The sequence below is a fragment of the Mus caroli genome, unplaced genomic scaffold (genome assembly GCF_978045245.1).
Source record: "Mus caroli unplaced genomic scaffold, Mus_caroli_1 scaffold_20, whole genome shotgun sequence".
Taxonomy (NCBI): domain Eukaryota; kingdom Metazoa; phylum Chordata; class Mammalia; order Rodentia; family Muridae; genus Mus; species Mus caroli.
The window spans coordinates 17381503-17401121 of record NW_028227275.1 but is presented as its reverse complement, the minus strand read 5'-3'; the positions used below and the strand labels follow the sequence as shown (position 1 = coordinate 17401121).

Genomic DNA, 19619 nt, shown 5'->3' with positions numbered 1-19619 from the left:
AGGGGCAGAGGGGCAGAGGGGCAGAGAGGCAGAGGGGCAGAGAGGCAGAGAGGCAGAGAGAGAGGCAGAGAGAGAGGCAGAGAGAGAGGCAGAGGCAGGTGAATTTCTGTGAGGCCAGCCTGGTCTACAGAGTGAATTCTAGGATAGCCAAGTCTACACAGAGAAACAGTGTCTCAAAAAAAAAAAAAAAAAAAAAAAAACCAAACCCAAACCCCCAAAAAAGCAAAAAAAAAAAAAAAAAAAAAGCCCAAAAGATAGATGTATGTACTACGTATATCTGTCTATCTATCTATCTATCTATCTATCTATCTATCTATCTATCTATCTGTCTGTCTGTCTAAGTGCTTTGCCCACATGAATGAATGTATACTGCATACATACTTAGTAGCCTGGAAGCCCAGAAGAGGGTGCTGCATTCCTTGGAACTAGAGTTACAAACAGTTCTGAGTCACAATGTGAGTGCTGGCAACAGAGCCCAGGTCCTCTTGTAAACACTGAGCCATCGCTCTGCCCTTTAGTGGAATCCTTTCTGCACCCTGTTTTAGAGGTCTAAGGTTGACAGGGAGGCAGGTCTGTACCACCATTCATCTACTGTTTTTTCCTTTTTCTTTCCTGGAGATGGGGCTAAATTATGTTGCCAAGATTAGCTTTGAACTCGTGGCAATTCTCCTGCCTCAGCCTCATGAGTGCTCAGAGTAAGCACGTACCACCATGCCATCTCCACTTTATATACCATTTTTTCCTGTGAGTCTGATGAATAGCGAGTCTCCCGAGGGGACTGAGGAGATGGCTTAAAGAGCTTGCTGCATTGCACAGGACCTGCTTTCAAGCCCTAGCACCCATGCAAACAGCCGGGTAGGGTGGCATATGCCTATCTCCTCAGCTCTGGGGAAGTGCAGACAGTGGGGCTCACAGCCAGTCTAGCCCAATTGGCGAGCTCTAGGCAAGTGGCTCTCGATCTGTGGGTCATGACCCCTAGGAGGGTTAAACAGCCCTTTCACAGGGGCCACATATCAGAGATCCTACGTATCAGATACTTACATGATGATTCATAACAGTAACAAAATGACAGGTTGTGAAGAAGCAATGAAAATAATTTTATGGCTGGGGTTGCCACAACGTGAGGAACTGTTGTATTAAAGGGACGAGCATTAGGAAGGTTGAGAACCACTGCTCTAGGCCAGTGAGAGACCCTGTCTCAAAAAACACAAGTTGACTGTAACAATATCCAAGGTTGACCTCTGACCTATACATACCTACACACACATGCATGCATGCCTACACACATGGGAAGTAAGCGAGAGTAGTGGAAAACACCAGCTTAAACCTCAGCTCTCTTGGCAGACTACTTAATGGCACCAAGCCTTAATCTTTCCCTCGATAGTGGCCATCTGAACACCTCTATATGTACTTCTAACAGGCCTGGGTATGTCTTCTATATAGACAAATACTAAGAACAAATGCTTATGAACAGTAAGAAATACAAGCTATTCCTACTGAAATACGGCCCCTGATCATAAAGATACGAGTTTCAGCTTTCTCGGGAGACTTGGCCTGGGAGACTTAAGTTCTTTTAAAACTCCTTAAGACAGTCTCATCTAGGGACTTCCAATCTGCAATGCACCCCGGAGGCCACAGCGGTAGGGAGGGCACATCTCTGAGGCTGGGCTTCCTTATTTGAGCAGTAAATGAAGTCAGAGAACACAGCAGTCACACATACAGCAAGACAAAGCGATCTCATTAGGCGACAGAATGAGGGACAGGGTAAAGAGGCTGTGAACCTGTTTCCATCAGGATGTTTCTCACACGGCGAGGCCCTCATGGACTTACAGTCACACTTACCTCTCAGCTGCTGAAGCTCCAGGGTCAGGCTCTGAATGGTGTTCTCGTAGGATCTGACAGTCTCAAGAGTCTCTGCCCTCGAAGGGTCATCTTGCTTTCCCTCCAGCAGCAAGTTCAGCTCTTCCTGAGCCCTGGTACACGTGTCCAAGTCCTGCTCCACGTCCTGTATCCTTGCCAGCATGGAGGGGCACGGAAAAGTCTGGGCTGGGCTCTTCTCCACGTGCTCTGAGTCCTCCTTCTCTGGGGCCTCCCAGCCGGGAGGGACACAGGAGGTGGGCTTGGGGGAGGCCGTATTCATCCTCTGCTGGGCAGGAGGAGGCAGAGGAGCTGGTCGGGAGGGCCGCACAACCAAGGTGGGTACAGGTTTCGGGCTCTGGTCAACCAGCAAGTGGGGGGAAATGGGTGTTGGGGTACGGGGTCTAGGAGGTGGTGGCCTCAGGGTCTTTCTCCTCTCGGGGAAAGCCTGTGAGGGTAGTGAATTTGAGGAGCCTCTCACGATATCCTTCTCAGAGTAAAAGTCCATGATTGAAAAGCGGCGTACAATCGTCTCTGGCTCTGTGCTGGGCCCTGACAGGCTCTTCTCAAACTCTATCAGCTGTTGGGTCAACTTGGAATCTAGGTCCAGGCTGTCCCCCTGTGACGCTGTGGTTATATCTGTGGCAGGCCCCCTGTCTTGTAGGCCAGGCCTCCTCTCTGGTCTCTCTGGTGGACCGTGGAGGCTGGCAGTATTTTCTGTAGATGTTTGGTGCTTCTGAGCATAGCTGGCCATGGCTGGATGGCAAAAGTGGCTAGGTCTGTCTAGACTCGAGGCTGTAAGGGAAGAGGCCCTCTGGAGGTGGGACGCTGGCTTCTGGAACGACCAACCCTGGGCGTATGTTCTTCTAGGAGGCAGGCTGGAGTAATCTCTGGTCCTGGCTTCTAGTGGGATAAGCTCAGAGAATGGGTCAGAGGTTTGGTGGCTCCCTCCTGCTGTTAGGTAGTGTTGGCTCTTCTGCACTTTGGGATGAATAGGTACCTGAGGCTGGGAAGAAACACCATTGACTTCCTCTGAGGGGTCAGGTGTGGAAAGGTCTTTAGCAAGAGGCCTTTCAGGATCCACATCAGGAAAGCTCCCTGAAGCATCTTTATCCTGACCTGAGATCATATCTCCAGTCCACTCGGGTGCTACGTGATCTTGGGGCACCGAGGCTTGTCCTGGGAGATCATAGTCAGGTCTTTCTTCTTCACACTCCCATGGTTCCTGTCTTGCTTCCTCCACCACGGAGTCCCCTGACTTGCCCACAGAGCTTTCAGAGTCCTTGGGGAAGCTGCTTTCCTGGGGCTGAGCCGTGGTTTCCTCTGTCCTGTTGCTAGGACATAACTTCACAAAGCGATGGGGAAAGACCCCTGTCTTGCCCTTCAGACATCCTTCCAGCCAGCCATCCTCCAAGGTCCCCAGTATTTGAATTCTGTCCCCTACCTCAAAGTCCAACTCATTCGTCTCCAGGGCTTGGAATCTGTAGAGGGCGATTCCATAGGTCCCCGTCTGCTGGTCGTCCTCGTCGCCCCCACTCTCTGCTTCTTCTGGAGGGACATCCACCTCACCATTGACAGCGGAGTCATCTCCACTTCCGGAGTTTACAGACTCATCTACAGTCCTTAGGGGCCCCAGCAGCTCTACAAAACCTTCTGGGAAAATGCCCCTCCGACCCTCTAACTCTCCCTCAAACCAGCCCGGCTCAGGAACCCCGATAATGGTGATCAGGTCTCCTTCCCTGAAATCCAACTCCTCGTCCAACTGGGCAGAAAGGCCCATGAGGGCCCGTGCTTGTCCCAGGGAGTACTCTGGGGCCTGAAGCAGCACACTCTGTGCGTGCCACCGTCGGCTCTGAGAGGAGAGGCAGAGCTCCTGGACACACGAGGATGGGAAGAAGCCCCGAGCGCCCCAGCAGCTTCGGCCCTGCAGCCATCCTGCAGTGGGAGCGCTGTCGTCCAGAATCACCAGGTCTCCTGGAGAAAGAGAAGCAAAAGTCAGGACCTTGGCCAGAGCCCCAGGGACCAACTTCATAGCAATTGTGCGCTCTTGGCTGTTGTTGGGACAGGAAGGACTGTGTGCGCTGTGGCCCAGGCTGTCACCACAGCTCTCCTGTCTTGGCAGGCATCCTCAGTTGCTAGGATTGCATGCATATTTGAGAAGAATCTCTCTTTCCACCACCTGGATCCTAGAGATAGAGCTCAGATGCTGGGTGGGCAGCAAGTACCTTCACCCGCCGAGTCAGTAGCCAGTACCCAGTAACCAGTACCCAGTAACCAGTACCCAGTCACCAGCTCTTCAAAGAACCAATATCTCAAAACATAACCCAAAAGTTACATTTGTCCTAGTGTTTAGATTTACCAGTTTTAAAAACGTATCCCAAGGTTCTATAATCAATTGCTTTATAACCAACGCTGGATTATATGACTATGGGCATTCATTTTGTGGATTACTAATTTTAATCGTCCTTTTCGCTCCCCCTCCCCCCCCCCCCGGCCAGTGATTGGGTCAACTCTCTGTTTTGAGCTGCTTAGGGGGGATGTAGAACAGCAGCAAACAGTAAGACAGACAGACAGACGGGGGCAGCAGCTCATGGTTTCCAGCCAAACACACTGGAGAGTGGGCTAGCTGTTCTGTCCTTGTTTTTATATGCTCCTGGGCCTTTAAGAGAGATTTACTGTATACGCATGGCTGTTTGCCTGCATGTATGTCAGGGCATCAGATGCATGCAGTGCCTGAGAAGAAGAGGGAGTCAGATCTTTTGGAACTAAAAGGTGCTTGTGAGTCACTAGTAGATGCTGGGGCTTGAACCCAGGGCCTCTGCGGGAACAGCCAGTGCCTTCAACTCTCAGTCACCTCTCAGCACTGTTCTTGATTTCTTTAAAGACATTTATGGGTATTTCCTCCCCAAGTGCATGTAAGCGAGATAGCTAGCGATGGGCACACTTCTCTTTTCTGCCCGTAGAGTCTGAGATGTCGGTCGCCTTTGAACAGCGAGCGCTCGGCATCCATCTGCCTATTCTTTGACCTCGACTCCCAGGTTCATCTCATCCTCCTGCATCTAACACTGGCTCCCACTGATAATGTCCTTGCTTCCTCTAGTTTCTTCTTTCAAAACATGTTTTCCATTTATTAATTCTCATTGCTAATAACCTAATCTGGCCTAATCCCCACTGTCTTCCCTTTGAAATTTTATCCCAAACATTTCTTCCAGCCTATCAAATTATAAATGGGCCAATTTATTTTTACCACGTCCCTGTTCTCAAGCCTTAGTCATGAAACATGGCGGCCTACTGCTCACCAACTTCTTTCTTAATAACCTTTCTCTGCTTTCTGAGATAGGGTCTCACTCCAGTGCATGGGCTGGCCTGAAACTTGTGCCAATTCTCCTGCCTCAGACTCCCAGGTGCTAGGAACAGTCCTATCCTTATCAACTGAGATCAATAAAACATGTTTGCTCTGTACACACTCTGAATAAGTTTCTTCACAAGGGCACCAACGGCCTACTCTCTTTGCCGCATCCGAACGTGGCTCAGGTTTCATCCAGTTTCTGCTCTCCAACAACCCATCACGATCTCACCCATGAGACCCACGCTCACACAAGAGGGTTTTTTTTTTTTTTTTTGCTTTTTTTTGGTTTTGTTTTTACTTTGTTTTGCCTTTGAGACAGGGTATTCCAGGCTGGTCTCAAACTTCCAATCCTCCTGCCTCAGCCTTCCAAGTGCCTGCATTAAAAGCATGTACCACCATACCCTGCTGAACCCCAAATCTTTACTATTGCTTCTGTCTCGTTTGAAACCTCAGCAGTCTTCCTTAAAATGCCTTAGGAGATCATATCGGCTTGGGGATCCCTGTGGTCTACCAATGAGACCCTCCCACTTGTCCCTTCTATGCTGGCGTTTGTATCTCCACACAGTGCACGGCACCCGGCACAACAGTTTACACTTAGTGGCTGACACCTCGAATATTTTCCACTTCTTTTTATTGTCCTGACCCCCATAATTCTGTAGTCCTTAATTTATGAACCCACATCCCCCCCTGCCAAAGCCTTGGGTCCTGAGAATTACAAATGTCCCCCCTCAGGGCCCTAAGGCCTGCCAGCCAGACCGCAGAGGAAAGTCACTAGTGACATGACTGCCCAGACACAATGGGTCTCTTGGTGAATAGGAAAATCAGAGCATGCCATAACTCCCACTCGGCCAGCTTTGAATGCCTGGCTCACTTCTCGCAGAGCTGTCTGTTTGGCCAGAGCTCCATGAGCCCGGACAATAGGGTTGTTCTCCTCTCTATTCCAACAGAGCCGTTTGGATGAGCTTCACTTCCGGGCAGCCAGTCACTCTGAGAGTGATTCGCAGATAATAAAGGTGGACTTTCAAAACAAGACAAGACAATGCCCGGCTCCCCCCCACCCCCAACACACAAGTTAGATGACACGTTACTTCAGTCCGGCACTCCCCACCTTACATTTTTGATTGTTTTTCCTCCATACCTGGCAACTGCCTTTATTTTATAGGTCTAACTGTTCCTGGAGTGGTTTGTTTTTTGTTTTTTTAAAATCTCTTGTTTTAATCAGTCAAACAAGCTACTCCCGTGGAGTCCTGGATAATTCTTTCGGACCGGAGGATACCCAGTAATTCTAGGCTTCACAAACACTAATATAAAGAAGTCCTGGACTTGGGAACAGGACTGTGGAGGCAGTGGTCACCCTCAGGGCCACTCTGGCCTTTGGCTTGAATGTGACTCCCCTTAGTGCTGGTTTCTCTGGCCGCAATTTTTATTTGATCAGGAAGTGGTTTGGAAGTAAGATTATAGGAAGGAATGCAGGCCTTGTTAGAGTCTGTCGCAAGCAGTCTGGCTCTGCAGGGGTGGCTTCCTCCTTGAGGACACTCATAGCACAAACTGCCAGGGACTGTGTGCTTTGTGCAGGCCACATAATTTATTTAAGGAACCTAATTAGCGTTTCATCCTAATACTTCAATACGTGGCATTAAGATTTAGAGTTCTGTGCTTTGACTGGCAAAGATCCGTCAGCATTATCTATAAATCATCACTTGACTTTATTGGCCTTTCAAGAGGAGGTAGCCTAGCATATAAGGCTTAGACAGCCATAAACATTTGTAATGCCGAAAGATAAAGTAAGTCCCATCTGCTCAGGAAACAGGTAACTTCCTGGAATGCTGGGAATTGTGGTTCTTGGTAACTATGGTGGCCTACAGGTTTGTCCTTACAAGCCCCTGCCACACTCAGCGGGATGACATTCCAGCTGGGAAATTCTAGCATGGTCCTGGTCAAAGTCCATCTCTTGGTTAGTAGTTACTATTTAATAAAGCTTACTTTAAATTTGGCCCACAATGGTGGAGTTGGTTTTTCTGGAGAATCTAAGGATTAATACATTCTCTTATAGGAGGAGGAATGATGTGTGGTATCTCATAATATGTAGTCCTTTGTTATTTTTACTCTCCTGATCTTTTTCTCTTTTGCTTCCGGTATTCCTTTTTCCTTTCCTTTTCCTTTCCTTTCCTTTTCTTTTCTTTTTTCCTTCACTTTTTGTTCTCTAGTTTTGACTTTTTGGACAGTGGGTGACTAGCCACTCATACTGACTCTTCTAGAAGACTGTTTTGTTTCTGAATCAGAAGCAATTGCTTGGCCTCAGGGAAGGGGGCAAGGGTGACACCTGCTGGAAGAGTCATTGATGACTCCAATTCCAGGAGACGCTGAGGGAGGCATCCAGCACAAACCCTCCCAAAGTGATGGAGCGAACAGGCCTGGGCACATCACAACTGAGGAGCCACAGAGCTTCTCTTTGCCTGGTTCACACTACAACCCCAGCAATCCTAACAGCTACCCTGACATATGGAAGTCATCACCTCCAACTGTTACGCAAGGAAACTGGGTCTGAAAGTTGCAAATAACTCGCCCAACATCACAACTACTACATGGCGCACGGCAACAATGGATTTAGATGTAGGACCATCAGCAATCTATCTATCGTCTAGGCCAGGTTACCCACTTTTTAACACTACTCATAACACAAACACAAATCATGCGCGTGTTTGCATGCACACTCACGCGCTCACACACACACACACACACACACACACACACACACAGAGTTTTTCTCTTTTGGCAGTTCATTTACTTTTCTTTTGTGTGTATGGCCGTGTTGCTTGCATGGTTGTCTGTGCACCCTAGGTGTGCAGTCCCAAAGAGGCCAGAAGAGGGACTTGGATCCTCTAGAATTGGAGATACAGATGATTGTGAGCCTCCATGGGAGTGCTGGAAATTGAGCCTGGATCCCCTGGAAAAGCAGCCGGTGCTCTTGACTACTGAGCCATCTCTCCAGCTGCCCTTCATAATCTTAATGATAATTCTTAAAGGTAACTTAACAACAACTAAAAAGGCAGTATGATAAAACACAAAATGGCTCTCATGTAGCCCAGGCTGGCAGTGCAGCTGAAGACAACTGAGCTTCAGATCTTTCTGCCTCTGTCTCCTGAATGCTGGGCTGGTTAACCCTGAACCCAGGGCTTTGTGGATGTTAGTCAAGCAGACTACCAACCAAACTACACTCTTAGCACCCAATCCTCTTAAAAGTTTGCAGCTCCCCTTCTGATTCATCCCGTATACACAGAAGAGAAGCCACACCATACTGTGCTGGCTGGTCTTGAGTCAGCTTGACCTGCAAACTAGTTATCTGAAGGGAGGGAACCTCAACTGAGAAGATGCCTCCTTAAGATCTAGCTGTAAGGCATTTTCTTCCTTAGGGATTGAAGGAGGCGGGCCCAGCATATTGTGGGTGGGGCTATTCCTGGGCTGGAGGTCCTGGGTTTTGTTGTTGTTGTTGTTGTTTTTTGTTTGTTTTGGGTTTGGGTTTTTTTTTTTTTTTTTTTTTTTTTTGGTCCTGGTTTTTTTTAAGAAAGCAGGCTAAGCAAGCCAGGGGAAGAAAGCCAGTAAGCAGCACCCTTCTATGGCCTCTGTGTCAGCTCCTGCCTCCAGGTTCCTGCCCTGTTTGAGCTCCTGTCCTGACTCCCTTCATGGATAACCAGTGCTATGGAAGTGTAAGCTGGATAATCCCCTTCCTCCTCAACTTGCTTTTCAGTCATGGTGTTTATCACAGCAGTAGAAACTCTAAGACAGCTACAGTGAAGGTTCCTAGGGACAGATCAAAAAACGATACCACAGGGATCTGGATTAACAACCATAGAGCACAGGGCTAAAGGAATGCATATTCTGCTACGAGGTGGTCTCATGCAAATTTACTTTCCATCTAATGAAGTGGCAGGACTGTCTCAAGGCCTAGACTTGAAAATCAGGGAACGTTGGACTTACATCTGATAAGCTGTGTGCAGTCTGAAACAATACTTCATTCTGTAGTAATGTTGTCTCCAAATAGCAAAATTAATTCTTACTGATGTAAGATATAAAGAAACAAAAGGAATTAAACATAATTTCAGTGTGCCAAGCTTCACAGAAAGGGACAAGATACAATTCAACCTCTTCATCAAGAAAGCTTGACTCGGGCTGGTGAGATGGCTCAGTGGGTAAGAGCACCCGCCTGCTCTTCCAAAGGTCAGGAGTTCAAATCCCAGCAACCACATGGTGGCTCACAACCATCTTGTAACGAGATCTGACTCCCTCTTCTGGAGTGTCTGAGGACAGCAATAGTGTACTTATATATAATAAATAAATAAATAAATTAATTAAAAAAAAAAAAGAAAGCTTGACTTTTTCAAATCAGAAGCCATGTCAAACCATGAGACATGCCAGGTGTGGGAATAAAGCCCTGAAGTTAGCTCATCTCTTTCTAGTCCTCTCTCCTGTGGACCCTCATCCCAGCATCCTCTCCTCTCTCCTGTGGACCCTCATCCCAGCATCCTCTCCTCTCTCCTGTGGACCCTCATCCCAGCATCCTCTCCTCTCTCCTGTGGATCCTCATCCCAGCATCCTCTCCTCTCTCCTGTGGACCCTCATCCCAGCATCCTCTCCTCTCTCCTGTGGACCCTCATCCCAGCATCCTCTCCTCTCTCCTGTGGACCCTCATCCCAGCATCCTCTCCTCTCTCCTGTGGACCATCATCCCAGCATCCTCTCCTCTCTCCTGTGGACCCTTATCCCAGCATCCTCTCCTCTCTCCTGTGGACCATCATCCCAGCATCCTCTCCTCTCTCCTGTGGACCATCATCCCAGCATCCTCTCCTCTCTCCTGTGGACCCTCATCCCAGCATCCTCTCCTCTCTCCTGTGGACCCTCATCCCAGCATCTCATTCTTCTGGACTCCATGTTAAGCTCTTTGGGTTGAACAGGTCACAGGGAGTCAAGTTAAGACCCACAGATCATGGACTCAGCAGTTAAGATCATGTCCTACTCCAGAAGAGGACCAGAATTTGGCAGCACACAACATTTCTAACTCCAGTTCCAGGGAATCCTATGCTCTCCCTGGCTTCTGAAGGCACCAAGCATGCACATGGCACACAGATACACAGGCAGAACACTGTACATAGTGTTTGTTTGTTTGTTTGTTTGTTTCTTAATTAAGATTACAGATTCAGGGCTGGAAAGATGGCTCAGCCATTAAGGGCTAGGCTCACAACCAAAAATATAAGATTACAGATTCAGGGCCAGACAAAAACCTCAGTGGCTAAGAGTTCTCACTTGCCATGCAGAGGATTGGAGTTCAGTTCCCAGCATCCACGCACAGTGACCCACAGCCACCTGTGACTTCCGATGAGTGGAGCTGATGTCCTCTTCTGAGTGTCACAGGCACTGTGTGTGCATGTCTGTTTTCACTAGGAGCCAGGATTAGGACAGACAGTGTCCACTCTGGAGCTGGAGATGTGACTGGGTGGCTGACTAGTGTGTTCATGGTCCCGGGTTCAAATTCCAACCCTGAAACATACATACATACACACATACATAAATACATACTTACATATGTACAGACAGACAGACAAGGCAGCCACGCTGTCTTCTGTACATGGTCTGGAGAGATGCCAAGAGGCCTTTGCCCTTTGTCCATCCTACCTGGGGAAGCTTGCCCTGGACTCCCAACTGCTGCTGGGCTAGCTATGAGCGAGGACAAAGACCCTGCTCTAATCTCACAGTCTACACTGACTTCCCACCAGAGGGGAGACTGAGTACGGGCTGACATGCAGGAAACTCCCATGACACTGAGGAGGAACATGAGAAAAAATTCCAGTATTCTTTTCCTCTTATTGACTAAGGGTTAGAGAAGTTTGCTAGGTCTCGGTCCCCCGTCTCTGTCTCTCTCTTTCTCTCTCTCTATCTCTGTGTGTGTGTGTGTGTGTGTGTGTGTGTGTGTGTGTGTGTGTGTGACCTCTGCCTTCAATATCATATGAAAAGAACAGTTGCAACACAAACAACCCAGCTTGTCAGCCCTTTGACTTTGATATGATGACTGAGTCTGGATCGCAAGCCTCCCATCTGCAGCACTCTTGGTCTCTTAACCACGTGGGTGCATAGAAGTGGGTTCCTGTCCATCTTTGGGAGTGTACGCCTACTGGAGTACACTGCGGGAAATACCTGACTCATCCTGGGGAGGGGCTAGCACCACCTGTCTAAACTGGTTCTCGTGAGAACTTTATGTTGTCCAATGGAAGCACAGTAACAGGCACTCTTGCATTTTTCTTGTTTGTCAAAATGACCCATTTCCTTGTTGTACATTAGCAAGCAGCAACACATCAGCAGAACCGTACATGGGGAAGAGATTAGCACTGTCTAAAGTGTCTACAGTGTGGAAGAGTAAAAAGGTGACACTGGACAAGGCCACACCGACGAGTCGCTATCCTGAGGCCTCACTTCTTACCTGTAGAAAGAATAGTTTGCAATAGCTTTCAAACTATGCTATTATGTATAATGTACAGTTACTAACACTCTTAGTGTTGAAGGTCAGATAAGACTGAAGAGAAGGCTCAGCAGTTAAAAGCACAGTCTCTTATTCAGAGGGCAGCAGTTCATAGATATCGGGCAACTCCCAACCACCTATAACTCCGGCACCAGAGAGGCTCATGTCTTCTTGTCACCTCCCCAGGTACCTGCAGCTCATGCCCCCCATCTCTCTCACACATACACACACACACACACACACACACACACACACACACTTAAAAATAAAGATAAGTTGGCACAATGGCTCGAGCCTTTAATCCCAGCATTCCAGAGTCAGAAGCAGATGGATCCCTGTGAGTTTGAGGCCAGCCTGGTCTACAGATGAAATTCCAAGCCGGGGATATATAGTGAGGCTCTGTCTCCAAAACATAAAATCTAAAACAATATAAGAAGGTATAACTATGAAACTTATCACACGCTCCTAGCGTAAGGCCTCACCCTCACCCCATCACGTCAGTGTGGAGGATTTGCAGAGATAACTGCCCAGTGTGAGTGAACATTTTAAAAGCCTCCCGTTTGCAAGGTTCTGCAAACCTCTAAAGCTCTGCTTACCCCGATGGAGGGAAAGACTGTTCAGCTCTCGAGATACGAATTCGCAGATGCAGACAAACAGCCTCTCGCCCTCTTTCAGACTGGGAATTGTCACGATCTCCACAAAACTGCTGGGGAACTGTCCTGAGAAATGGAAGCACACGGGTTACACACAGAGCGTTCTTTTCATCGCAGCCCGAGTACAAGAACCGCTTCTCTTCTGAGTCCATTTACAAATCCTGTGTCGAAAACTGACTTAATGCTAATAATTAGAGAATTTACTATAGAAAAAGTGCAAGGTACAAAACCAGATGTCTGCAGAACACAGAGAATACAATTCAAAATCATTTATCGGGCCAGTGAGCTGGTTCAGAGGGTAAAGGAAGCTTGCTGCCAAGCCTGACAGTTAGAGCCCCAGGTCCACCAAGGTAGGAGGAGAGAAATGAGTCCTGCAAGCTGTTCTCTGTTCTTCACATGCTCCACACATGCACTGGTATATGTCCACTCACGCATGCATGCACACGCGTGTGCACACATTACATGCCCAAATTAGCATTTACCACTAGCACTCTAGCAAGTTCACTACAAGGGAAAATGTGAGTTGTATAGTCTTCGTCTTCAAAGATCTGAAATCCACTGAAACCAAGGATACAGGAAGCCCATCCACAACAGCTGTACACACAGCCGTGGTGGTTCTGAGGAGGCCAATAATGGGTCAGGAAGAGGATAATTTTGTTATGAAGCAGAACACTTTAGTATGGAGATGGGTAGAATTTTACAGGTGGTGCAGAAAGACAGGGTCTGTCAGCTGGAGGACCTCAGATTCCCAGACCCACCAACTCAGTTTGAGCCATCATTAGCGACCCGTGGCGAGGATAAATCTCTTTAGTTGCCGCCCTACCTTCATTTTGCTCTTCCCATCATTCCTTTCAATTTTTTTTAATTGCTTCATTTTATGTGCATGTGTGGTTTGCCTGTATGTCTGTCTTCGGACACACCAGAAGAGGGCATCCGATCCCATTACAGATGATTGTGAGCCACCATGTGGTTGCTGGGAATTGAACTCAGGACCTCTGGAAGAGCAGTCAGTGCTCTTAACCCATGAGCCATCTCTCCAGCCTCCCCACCCCACCATTCATAAAACAACAGCAATGGGATTTGATGGTGTGGGAAGTTTCTGGCCTCCTCAACTCCTCACCTTTGACCTCTGTAGCCTCTTGGGGTCCCACTGATGTTTCCTCAGTGCTCCTGTGTCAGGGCCACTGAACAAGCAGGTCTCTCTAACACCTTCTCCTAGGTTCTATCTGAGCAGAAGCATCGCTCCTACTAGAAATCTATTCATTTCCCCGAAGTTGGCCAGTGCTCCCGGCACTGTGAACCAGGGCTGAATCACACGCTCCAGCCCAGTGCACACACTGTGCGTAAGTCAAGGACTAAGTTAGCATGACTGTGTGCTGTTTGATGAAAAGGCCAGTCATTCATCACAGCTTTCTCACCTGTAACATCTTCCTTCTTCCCTAGGAGCCAAAATTCATCCACCACGGCCAGCACCTCGATAACGTCCCCCACGAAGAGTGGCAGTTCCTCTGAGACACTAGGGCAGAAGTCAAAGATGGCTCGGACCATGGATCCAGGCTCCATGCTTCCCAAACTGGAACAGAAAGGTGGGAGCGTGAGAGAGCGGTGCTGCTGGAGACGTGCCACACATTTCTTAAAATAGTTAAAATAACGTAAGTATAAAACACAAAAATATAAAGCTGTTTCCTTAAAATAATAATTTCATCCAGTTCTCAGTGTAACTCTAGAACTGGGAAATAAACACCAATAACAAGCAAAAACTAACAACAATAACAAGCAAAAACAAACAACACACCTAAAGTGTAGAGACAGAAAAGATCTGAGCTAGGACCTCTGGCTTTCAAAGCACCAGAGGAGGAATGGAGGGATGGGGGAAATAACATTTTAGCATGTTTAAAGTTCTAGGCAATGTAGTACTTTTAAAATACACTATTTAAAAACCAAACCCTTTACATTACATACAGCATTTCATCCATTTTCCAAGATAACCATAAGAGCAGGACTGTAAGGCTCTGTAAATGTAGATAATCTAATTTGCCCAAGGTCACAGAGTCAGCAGCAGGCCAGGACTCACTGGGCCATCCCATGCAAAACAGCATAGCACAGTCTGAGGCCAGCAGCAGAGCCAGGACTCACACACACCAAGATTTAACACCCACAGAAAAACAGAAGTCCAAGAAAAGAAGTCCCAGAGGCAGTGTCCCCAGGGGACACTTAGGACTGGCAGGTTGAGTTTTGTTTCTGGTTTGAAGAAGCCTGTGGTCTAACCTGCACTGTCTCAGGTTTGCACTGCAATGGATGGTGGGTCCACTGCCCTCGTGTGTGTGTGTGTGTGTGTGTGTGTGTGTGTGTGTTTGAGGGGTGGGTGCTGGAGACCTCAGAATGTGTCTGCACACTAGAAAGTGAGGGCATTGAGGGGCCTGGGTGTGTTCACCTGGGAGCACTCAGCCATGGCCAGACACACATTCTCCAAATGCCTTCCCAGAGGCTTCCCAGGGGCAGCTCAAGCTCTCCAGGCTGGCCAGGGCCCAAGTGTTTCTTTAATTTCCTCAAAGAGGGGCTGGCAAGATGGCTCAGTGGTTAAGAGCGCCGACTGCTCTTCCGAAGGTCCCGAGTTCAAATCCCAGCAACCACATGGTGGCTCACGACCATCCATAATGAAATCTGATGCCCTCTTCTGGAGTGTCTGAAGACAGCTACAGTGTACTTACATATAATAAATAAATAAATAAATAAATAAATAAATAAATAATTTCCTCAAAGACTCATTTGGTGTTGCTGAATATGGATTTTTTTTTTCATCTCACATATGATTAACCTCATCAAAAGCGCCAAGTCGGGCCAGTGAGATGGCTCAGCTGATAAAGGTGACTGTCACTAAGCCTGGTGTACTGGCTAGTTTTGTGTCAACTTGACACAGCTGGAGTTATCACAGAGAAAGGAGCTTCAGTTGAGGAAATGCCTCCATGAGATCCAACTGTAAGGCATTTTCTCAATTAGTGATCAAGGGGGAAGGCCCCTTGTGGATGGGACCATCCCTGGGCTGGTAGTCTTGGGTTCTGTAAGAGAGAAGGCTGAGCAAGCCAGGGGAAGCAAGCCAGTAAAGAACATCCCTCCATGGCCTCTGCATCAGCTCCTACTTCCTGACCTGCTTGAGTTCCAGTCCTTGGTGATGAACAGCAGCATGGAATTGTAAGCGGAATAAACCCTTTCCTCCCCAACTTGCTTCTTGGTCATGATGTTTGTGCAGGAATAGAAACTATGACTAAGACACCTGGTAACCTGAGTTTGATTCCTAGAACCTATGACAGAAGAGAGAAGGGGGTGGGGGCCTGGAGGGACAGCACAGCAATAAAGAGCTTACTGCTCTCCCAGGGGACACGAGCTTGATTCCCAGCATCCATGTCAGGCAGCTCCAGGGAATGCAAAGCCCTCATCTGACCTCTGGGGTACCGTACACGTGGAGTACACACACACACACACATGCACACTCACACGTGCATACACTTTTAAAAAGAGAGAGAGCCAATTTCTACAAGCTGTCTTCTGACTCGATTAAACACACACACACAGAGTAAATAAATATATATAAATATTTTTTTAAATGTCTAATGGAAAGAGAACACTAAAACAGCTACAACTATTGCTTGTGACTTTCACTGGTGTGAACAAAAAGTAGGAGACATCTAATAAATGGCTCAGTATATTGGTGGTTTACAGTTACATGTTATAATTGCATATTTGGCTTGTACCATTGGGTCAAAGTAAATTATTCTTATGTTACTGGTTTTTTGTTTGTTTTGTTTTCCAATAGTGAGACGCCGGGGACCACAGCAAAACAGAGAAGTGGCTACTGCAGTCCCTGTCCCCTGCCCACCACAGGTTTCCCGCTTTCGTTTTTCTTTTGTGGTGATCCAGAGAGAGCCTGGGGCCTCACGCATGCTAGACCAGTGCTCTACTACTGAACATGTATTCAATGCATCTAATTATCTATGTTTAGTGGTACACAGCACTCAGGGGGGCAGAAAGGCAAGCAGGTCTCTGAGTTAAGAGGTCAGACCCGTCTGCAGGACGAGCTCTGGGTGAGCTAGGGACACACAGAACTTGTTACAAGAGAAAAAACGAAGAAGAAGAAGAAGAAGAAGAAGAAGAAGAAGAAGAAGGAGGAGGAGGAGGAGGAGGAGGAGGAGGAGGAGGAGGAGGAGGAGGAGGAAGAGGAGGAGGAGGAGGAGGAGAAGAAGAAGGAGCAGCAGCAGCAGCAGCAGCAGCAGCAGCAGCAGCAGCAGCAGCAGCAGCAGCAGCAGCAGCAGCAGCAGCAGCAAAACCCAAACCTAGTATTTATATACTTTGAGGAGATAGCACAGTGAGCATGTAAAACATTAGGCTCCTATAGCGACATAGCAAAATTCATTAGCTTAGTCACCCTGGACACATTGAACTCTTGGCGAATCCGTTGCCAGGACCCGAGAAATGAAGACATTAATACTCCCACAGTGATCACCATGATTATGACTGTAATGATAAAGATCAGTGACCAATACTTACACAGTGCTTCCTCGTGCCACACACTGTACGGCGTTCCACAGCAGTGAGTCCTCACAACAACCGACCTGCCCGTGCATTATTGGTTCCCATTTGGCAGATGAGAACACAGGTTCCAAGTGATAACTCCAAGTCACACAGCAAGTCAGACACAGAGCGGGAATCTAAATCTGTCTGTCCCCAAAGCCTTACCCAGGATGCTGTGTGAACCAGCCGAGGACATGACAGGCACATAACTGGCAGTTACAGCTTCTCATAAACATTAGCTTATTAAAAACTATTTCTATAGCTAACTACAAGTTCAAATCTGTGTCATTGGCCACCAGAGAAGAAACTGTCTTCAAGTATAAACACTTCAGACCTTCTTATTTCAATGTGGTTAATCTAATTGTGACCAGGTTTTTAAACAGGCACACAGGGCCAAGTGTGAGGGCACGGGCCTGTCAATCCCAGCACCCAAGAGTAAGTCACACCTTGTGCCTTCTTGAAGTTGTCCAAAGATCCCGAGTTAATGTGGTTTACTCGGGCTGCTGGAAGCTGGTTCAGTACATACAGTACTGTGCTGCGTTTAACCACAGCTGCAGCCCTAGACAGTTACAGAGCCTCAGGCCTTTCTTGGTGTTGCCCCACTTCCAGGTCAGCTGGTCTCATCCATCAGCTTCATTTAAAAAAAAGATTCACATAGTTTTATCTTATGCATATGGGTGTTTTGCCTGTATGTATGTCACATGTGTACCTGGGCACCTACCAAAGAGGATGGCAGGTCTCCTGGGACTGGAGTTACAGATGGTTGTGAGCTGCTGTGTGGGTGCTGGGGATTAATCTTGGGTGAGCAAGAGGAAGAGCAGCCAGTGTTTTTAACCTCTGAATTATCTTCTAAGCTACCCCACCCAGTCAGTTTTTCTACCCTACATTTTTATTTTTTTTTGAGACAGAGTCTTATTGTGTAGTCCTAGGTGAAACTCATTATGTAGACCAGGCTAGCCTTGGACTCATAAAGACCCACCAGCTTCTGCCTCCCAAGTGTCAGGGCTAAGGGTGTGTGACCCCGTGCCCAATTCAATCCAACTTCTAGTTTACAGTCTACAGCACCAACATTACTAAAAGTTCCCAGATAGATAAAAGCAGACCACCTCTGGATGGTAGGCTAGCATCCTCTGCAGAGGTAAGTGACACATGTGGGCACTGGGAGCTCAACACTTCACAAACTCTAAGCCCCCTTTCTTATTTTCTGAAATTGCCAGATGTCAGATTTCTGCAGAAGGGTAGGTTTGTTTGTTTGTTAGTTTGTTTGTTTGTTTAAAGAAGAAATCCAAGCATAATATTTGGCAAATCTCTTAGCCATCTACATTATTAAGACAAGTCCTCAGGGTTGGGCCAAGATGGACATAATTTTCCCGTACATTTTCTCAAAGTTCTCACTGTCTGACCGAATGCACGGCTCCTCCTCTGAGCTGTGAGGTAAGGAAGGGGCCTCTAGCCGCTGAGTTCTTGCTCTTTGGCCTCCTGAGCTGAAAGAGTTAAGAATTCCTCTTGACTCCTTTTCACAGTGGGGGGTGGGGGGAATGACTCACACACAGAGGAGACTCTGGCTCAATCAAGCCTTTTACTGACCTCCTACTCTGCAGGAATGAGTCTATAATCCCAAGGGACACACACCCTAGAAGGGCTCAGACATCACAGGTCCGTGATTCATGTGTGCAGCGAGGAGGCGGGGCTTGACGTCTCCCACTTAACTCAGGTGCCGCACACTCCCGGAGTTGACCCCGCCTTGTACACTATCTAAGAAGCACCCACTGTCACCCATGCTCGGGCTATCTAGAAGCCTTTGAGTGTGTGTCAGAACCTCACCACTAGTGGCTTCTGTAAGATATCCCAAGTCCAGATGGAAGTTTGCAAAAGAAACAACAGGACAGATGGGCTGAGGAAAAACGGGGAGGTTACTGTCCACTACAGCGTGCTGCCAGGGATATCAAGATGTAGAACCCCACCCTTCCCTACTAAGTGAGTGCCTATTTCTTCCTCTAAAGAGTTGAAACAGAAATATCCGCAGAACGGTGATTCTTCAACACCTTTTGGAAGGTAAACTCCAAAGGAGTTTGTGAAGGATGTGGCGTCTGCCCATTTGTCTGCAGGTGGGCAGCAATGCATGCACAGGAAGAGTTAGGTAACTGACGGAAGCTGGTTGGAATATCTGAAACCACTTATACCTCAGCCTGTAGTTCTGCTCACCTAACGGTAAACCAGCCATCTCTGGTGTAAATAGTTTCAGACTCTAGTTTGTCTAGGTCTAACAGGGGGTGGGGGTAGGTGGTGAGGAGGTAAGGGGGAGGGGACAGCGTGAGCCCTCCAGGTCAAGCATGGGTGCCCAGAACTTCTTGTTCTGATTAGCCCAAAGGACACTAAGAAAGCTACCACCTGAGTGTGCACCATGCCACATGAGCCAGGAGCCTGCACCATCCACCACACTGTGGTCAGCAAGGCTCAGATCCCAGCACAGTCACTTAGCAATTCACCCAGACTCAACAGCTATAGAGTTTAACTGTTACAGCACTAAAAGCCACCTATTTAGGGAGGGGGATAAAAGAAAGGAATGTGTGTAAGCCAGTCTTTAAGGTACAGTACACATAACAGTATTTTAGGGAGACAAGGTAGGAATTACTCAAGGCTAGCGTGGGTCTCTCTGGATAAAAACATTGGACTAAATA

At 47.7% G+C, this 19619-nt stretch overlaps 1 protein-coding gene across 1 annotated transcript in view; it reads right to left on the bottom strand.

The window, feature by feature from the left end:
- Dnmbp (dynamin binding protein) overlaps nucleotides 1–19619 on the bottom strand; it is a 96028-nt gene that overhangs the window by 54060 nt on the left and 22349 nt on the right. The window contains exons 2-4 of the mRNA XM_021151805.3: nucleotides 13788–13942; nucleotides 12313–12435; nucleotides 1843–3831 (exon numbers count right to left, since the gene is read on the bottom strand). Coding sequence (XP_021007464.1) covers nucleotides 1843–3831; nucleotides 12313–12435; nucleotides 13788–13932 — 2257 coding nt within the window. The 5' untranslated portion in view covers nucleotides 13933–13942. The remainder of the gene's footprint in view (nucleotides 1–1842; nucleotides 3832–12312; nucleotides 12436–13787; nucleotides 13943–19619) is intronic.